Below are 6,008 nucleotides of genomic sequence, written 5' to 3'. Positions count from 1 at the left end.
ATATATATACATATACATACATATTTTTAAGACCAGCTAACACTCATTTTCTCTTGACTTCCTTTTTCCACATATAACAGCGTGGTTGTTAAATCTAACACACGTTGGAGATAAAATTAGTTGGAATCCGTGGTGGCTTCTGGCATGCTTTTTTTCGACATAAATACACAAATGCGAATTAGACACACACGTGTGCCATCATGCTAAAGATCCAGACATCTCTGTCCCTCCACTCCATGAAAAGGCCGTATTATTGCAGAGGGGGGATACATGTGTTCTCAGACAAGAAGACACCCGTAGGAAAACAGTTTTGCCTCTGTTCATGCAGTTGACCTAGCTAGCCTTTTCATCTAATGGGATGCTATTTTCAACACAGAGCGAAAAAAAAACAACTGTTTGTTTGGCGGCTTTTGTGTCAAAGTGTGAAAGCCCTGTTTGTTTATGTGCGTGTGAATGTGTGAAATGTAAATGCACTTCCCATTCACTTAACTCACTCCCCTTTCTTCCTCTGCATCTCCCCTCTCTCCTGCCTAGGTGTCTCTCAGCAGCAGCATGTTGGACGTCTATGGGGGTGAACAAGGTATGAACGCCCCTAATGGTGGACTGAGTCCTACATCTAACCCTACAAAGCTCACTGTAAAAAGGGAATACACAGGTATGAACTCATACCAAAATCTGACCAAACAGCTAAACCATTAAAGAGTTGCTCACATTGTGAAACCTAAAAAAATTAGAAGCTAAAACAAAGTTCCCTTTGTTAGACACTAGTGGAGACTTTTCATCTCAAGGCAACAACAACAACAACAACAACAACAACAACAACAACAACAACAACAACAAAAAAGTGATCCTTTTAGTTTTTTTTGTTCATATTAATTACAAACACCCAGACGAAAGCTGATTAGGAAACAGGAGGATGCCTGACCAAAAATAAATAAATAAATGAAATCCTTCAGTGTCAATGGGCAAATAAGAACATTGCCATCTGTTTCATTTGAGTGTAGGCAGAGGGGACAATGGGCTGTTGCACAGAGTTCAAATTGTCCTGATTAAATCAACAAGAGACAAATTGGGAAATCCAATCTCAGGTCCCCAATTATGTAATTTAGGAGAACGTGACTACAAATATGGATACACTGGAATTTTTGTCCTTCTCGGACGGATGAGTCAATTCGCTAAATCTTCTTAATTATAGAATGTTTTGCGGTAAAAAAAAAAATGGGGTTACCATTTTTCTTTTTCTTTACAATGAGCTTCATACATGCTGGAGGGGGATGAACCGGGGTCAGCGTGTGTGTAAGGAGGTCAAATTTATGTCCGTAGTGTAGACTCGCTGCACAGACACTCCTCATTCTGACCCCGGCGCTGAACTCCCCTCAAAACGGCTGATTGTGCGTCTCCTGACTGGACCTTCTGTGGCTTTTTGTATTTGTTGTCTTTCAGTTTCTAAATCTGTGTGCATTGCTAATCCATTCGTTCTCCTGCGTGATTTATTTATTCGTGTATTTTTATGGTTTTTTTGCTTTTTTTGACAGAACACGACACAAGGGTGATGGCCAAAGAGAGGCAGAAAAAAGACAACCATAATTTGAGTAAGTGTCACCCCCTCCAACCCATGCCGTTCAGCTCCATAATATTTTAACATCTGGGATAACCTTTGGTGCAGCATCTGACACTGCTCTCATCAACTTTTGCTTCCTTTTTTTTCTTTCTGCTTGCACAGTTGAAAGAAGGCGACGATACAACATTAACTACAGGATTAAGGAGCTTGGAACACTCATACCAAAGTCGAATGATCCGTAAGTTGCAGAATCCTAAATATATTTACTGAAAAATTCTCCCCCGCCACCCCACCTCCTGCTTCGCTTCACTTCACGCCACTGAAACAACTGCAAGAACCTGTGTGTTGGGTATTAAATTCGCAGCACAAAGACACTCGAAACGTCGTTCATTGAATTCAAATGAGCGCTCGAGCACATTTCAGTCATATTTCAAGGGTGCACTTGAACTCTCATTGTAGTCGACGCTCTCCGAGCTGTACGTCTCCTCGCCGGGTCCCGGCAGTTCAGCTCAAAGCATGAATGATGAGGAAAGGGTCAAATGCAAAGAAGCGGGCCACGCCATTTGAATCAAAGTTTGAAGCACAATTGGAACACCGAGACGGAGCGTGGAACTGAATTGAAATCCCGCGGCCATCTTTCGCAGTTGAACTTTGCTTCAAATTTAAATGGAAGGTTAGCGTTGTCGTCGTGCCATTAACGCGGGATAAAAGAGATTATTAGCGCTGATCAGGCCAACGTCTCACTCGTGTGGAAAAGGACAATTTTACTACAGCTTCCCTGTCCTCTTTTAAAAAAGTAATAATATCTCCAAAAGAATGACTTGCACTCTAGCACCTTAAGTCCATTTCTCCATTTTTCTCCTTGCCTTCCTGCTTAGCTCATTTTCCCTTCACCTATTTTTATTCGAGGATTAATTTTACCGTACAAGGAGGTACAAGAATGGACTTTCCACATACCTACTTAACTATTCTATTAAAATTCCCATTCAGTGTCCCCATGTAATGTCCAAGGATGAATAATTGCCCCGTGTAAATCACCATTTCTTATTCATATCATAAAAAAGGGGGAGAAAAAAAACCTCTGTTAAAACTTTTCCCTGCATTTTTTTTTTATTGCAAAGGATATTCTGCCTACATAAGGGGGTTCTGTGTAAAAGGTTATCTTTTACATTTCTCCTTTCTGCAGCGACATGCGGTGGAACAAAGGCACCATCCTCAAGGCCTCGGTGGAGTACATAAGATGGCTGCAGAAGGAGCAGCAGCACGCCCGGGAGCTGGAAAGCCGTCAGAAGAAGCTGGAGCAAGCCAATAGGAGGCTGCTCCTGAGGATCCAGGTAATAAGATGTGAATGTCTCAGTGGGTTTACTTTGTATCTGTGGTATAAATGCAGATAAAGTGCTTGACACATTTGATAAACACAGAGAGAAAAAGAAGGAACTTATATTTCATATACATTTTTACAAGCCAATCAGCACACAGCATCATATTTTAATTCTATTTTTACAATACTGAGTTCGTCCTGCCAAAGATCAGCTGGTAACTGCCAGTCCCACATCCATCATCTCCAGGTACTTCACGCTAATTTCCACCTGAATGCTTTACAACACCACAACGCAAACTTAGGGACTCCCACAGTCCCCGCCACCTTCACCACCACTCTCTTTTACAAAAGATCCCTCACATCCCATAATCTTTTCTTATAGAGGTCAGTGCTAATTACCTGATAAATAAACACAATGACCTCAGCTCCGCGACCTCAGGGAATGCAGCAGGGGCATAAATAGATGAAGAGCACTAATAGAAGAGATGCTTACTGATAAATGTGTGCTGATAGGATTGCACTATGCACATGCAGACTTTCACACTCATTCACTGTGGTTAACCAGAGTAGATATCAATGATGGGAATGCTAAAAAAAAGAAAAGAAAAGTATGTGTAATCAGAAATGATGATAAAAGTATGTGTGAAACAATAACCAACCCCGACAAAAGGGCAGCAAACAAAGGGCTTAATGCAACAGCAGGGCTTTGTGGTGTCACTGATGGGTGATAAGCGCAGATAATGTACTCTGTAAAAGTGTGAGAAGATTACGCAGTGAACCTCCCAATCCAACCTCAGAATGTGGAGGAGCCAGGGTGTGACTGTGATTGTGTCAGAGCTACTCCCATATTAGTTAAAGACGTCAGCTCATAACTGATGAATTTCACACAGTTTTAGATAGTTATTCAGATACTACACATAGCTTTTTTTTTTTTCCAAAAAAAAGTTGACGTCTCAGCTTACATCCATCTGTGCATCCAGTTGGCAGCTTCACCTACAGCTGCAAACTGCTTTGCAACCCACCTCCAGCCCCAGCACCTTTGAGCCTATGCTTGCTCTTGCCATGCATGCACACATTTTCTAAACCTATTATTTTTTAAACGGTTTCTTTTCTTTGCTTTCCAGGAGCTTGAGATTCAAGCACGAGCTCACGGGCTACCAAACATGGCCACAGCCTTGGGGACGGTCGAACTTTCCTCCCACCTACTCAAACAACAACAACAACAACAGCAGCAGCAGCAGCAGCAATCATCTCCCCAGGCCCAGCAACCTCAGCAGCCAACTCTCTACCAAGAGGACATCAACAACGACTACCTCCAGAGGATAGCTGCGGCATCTGGCGTGCCATCCACCGCCACCGTCAGCGGGCCGCAGGATCACATTAGTGGCACTGACGCCTGCACCACCTTCTCCGACCCGCTGTCCCATTTCACAGACTTCTTCACCACCACGCTTAAGGAGGAACACCAGCTGGATGAGATCCTGATGGATGACCCACTGTCGCCGTTTGGCACCGATCCGCTCCTCTCGGCCGGCTCCCCCGGAGCTGCATCCAAGGATAGCAGCCGCAGGAGCAGCTTCAGCTCTGCCGAGGGTGATGACCTATAAGGGTGCCCTCAGTCTCGTTATCACCTATAATCCCTGTCGGTAAAGGGCATCCACGTGGCCTTTAAATGACTGAGTGATGGCTCCGAGCATACATTTAAGACTCCTACTAGGGTTGCAAGTAATTTAAACGACAGCTGACAGCACTCCTTTAAAGTGCCACCTGTGCATTAAGCGTGTAGTTCTTGTCGATCAGTTGAGTGTTGAAGCTACAGAACACTGACGTTCGCCAAAGCTGAGCGGGAACAGAAACATCCTGTGAGCACACCACGGACCGGCTGCTCTTTTTAACTTTACTACAGACAGTTTCAACTATTCTCTGCCTCCCAGACACAGCTGAAAAAGACTTATAAGAAAAAGGGAGACAATTATAAGTACATAATGTTAATGACTACTGTTTTTTAAACACACTGTGGTGGCCACACACTGTAACATATGCAAAATAACCACTAAAAACATACCAAAGGTGTTTCCTTTCATGAAAGCATTAATTCTTTACAAAAGATCATGTTAATACGTTGCAGATGGTTGCATTATTTGATGTGCCTTATTTGACCAGTACTGATGTACTCACCCCAATGCCTAACACGTCCTCATCAGTGTCTTTGAAATGTTTTTGTTTGAAATGTTGGTGTATTTATATGTTTTATTCCATTTATTCATAAAAAGTATATATATTATTATCTAACACCTTTTTTAAAAACTTCTTTGTAGGGGTGGGAACGACGTAATAAACCCCTTTTTTTTGTATTTCTTATTTCTTGTCATGCTGGATTCATTGGTGCACCCTTCCTCAAACAGTTGTTCCTGAGTGTCACACCTGTTGTAGCCACCGTCAGGAATTTCAGTTAGCAATCTGTCACATCCAAGCAACACATTTCTCACTTTGCTACAAAAACTTTTACTTCTAACTCAACACCCACAAACCTGCAGGTAAAAACTTGATACAAAGTGACTAGTTGTAAACTGGGGGCAATAAAAAAGAAGAAAAAGAAAAGAAAAGCACATTCTGGATGACAACAGGAGTGAATAAAAAAGCCTGGAAAGATTCATAGTGAAAGGCGAGGAGCCTTACAAGGTGGCTGATTGGCAACGAGAGGCCGAAAGGAAGAGAGAGGAGGGAAATTAGATAATAAAGACAAGTGGAGGAGGAGTAATAATTCTGATGAGCCCACTGTGAGCTGATGAGCCCTTGAGGATGAATAATGGCGACGGATAAAGAGTTGCTCCGAGAGCTGTTAGCCGAGAGCCGAGAAAGTTTCCTTTGAGGTAAGAGGTTGTGGAGATGGTGTCCTTTTCGGAATACGATTATAAACAATCTGTATCAAAGTTAGCCGCAGAAACTTTCTGTGTGACACAGAAATAAAAACTCTTTGATCTCATATTGACAAAAAAAAAAAGTAGCTGTGTCATTGACAAAAATCATACATCAACAAGCGGTTTTCTAATCATGAGGTCATGCATTAATAATACAACAAACACGCCAATACTTCCCAAATGGATTTCTCATCAAAGCCTCTTC

General features: G+C 42.3%; 1 protein-coding gene across 7 annotated transcripts in view; it reads left to right on the top strand.

The window, feature by feature from the left end:
• The window catches only part of tfec (transcription factor EC), a 43,681-nt gene extending 38,547 nt beyond the window's left edge, over nt 1-5,134 (top strand). For 3 of the 7 annotated variants that reach the window (XM_013908826.1, XM_005725193.1, XM_005725196.1), the window contains 5 exons: nt 535-655; nt 1,536-1,592; nt 1,724-1,799; nt 2,748-2,895; nt 4,007-5,134. In XM_013908826.1, coding sequence (XP_013764280.1) covers nt 535-655; nt 1,536-1,592; nt 1,724-1,799; nt 2,748-2,895; nt 4,007-4,489 — 885 coding nt within the window. In that variant the 3' untranslated portion in view covers nt 4,490-5,134. The remainder of the gene's footprint in view (nt 1-534; nt 656-1,535; nt 1,593-1,723; nt 1,800-2,747; nt 2,896-4,006) is intronic. The other 4 variants (XM_013908827.1, XM_005725194.1, XM_005725195.2 and 1 more) reach the window with 3 other exon arrangements.
• The last annotated feature ends 874 nt before the right edge of the window (nt 5,135-6,008 follow it).

The sequence above is a fragment of the Pundamilia nyererei genome, unplaced genomic scaffold (assembly GCF_000239375.1).
Source record: "Pundamilia nyererei isolate P.nyererei 1_Seehausen unplaced genomic scaffold, PunNye1.0 scaffold00014, whole genome shotgun sequence".
Lineage (NCBI taxonomy): Eukaryota > Metazoa > Chordata > Actinopteri > Cichliformes > Cichlidae > Pundamilia > Pundamilia nyererei.
This window is presented reverse-complemented; position numbering and strand designations above follow the sequence as displayed.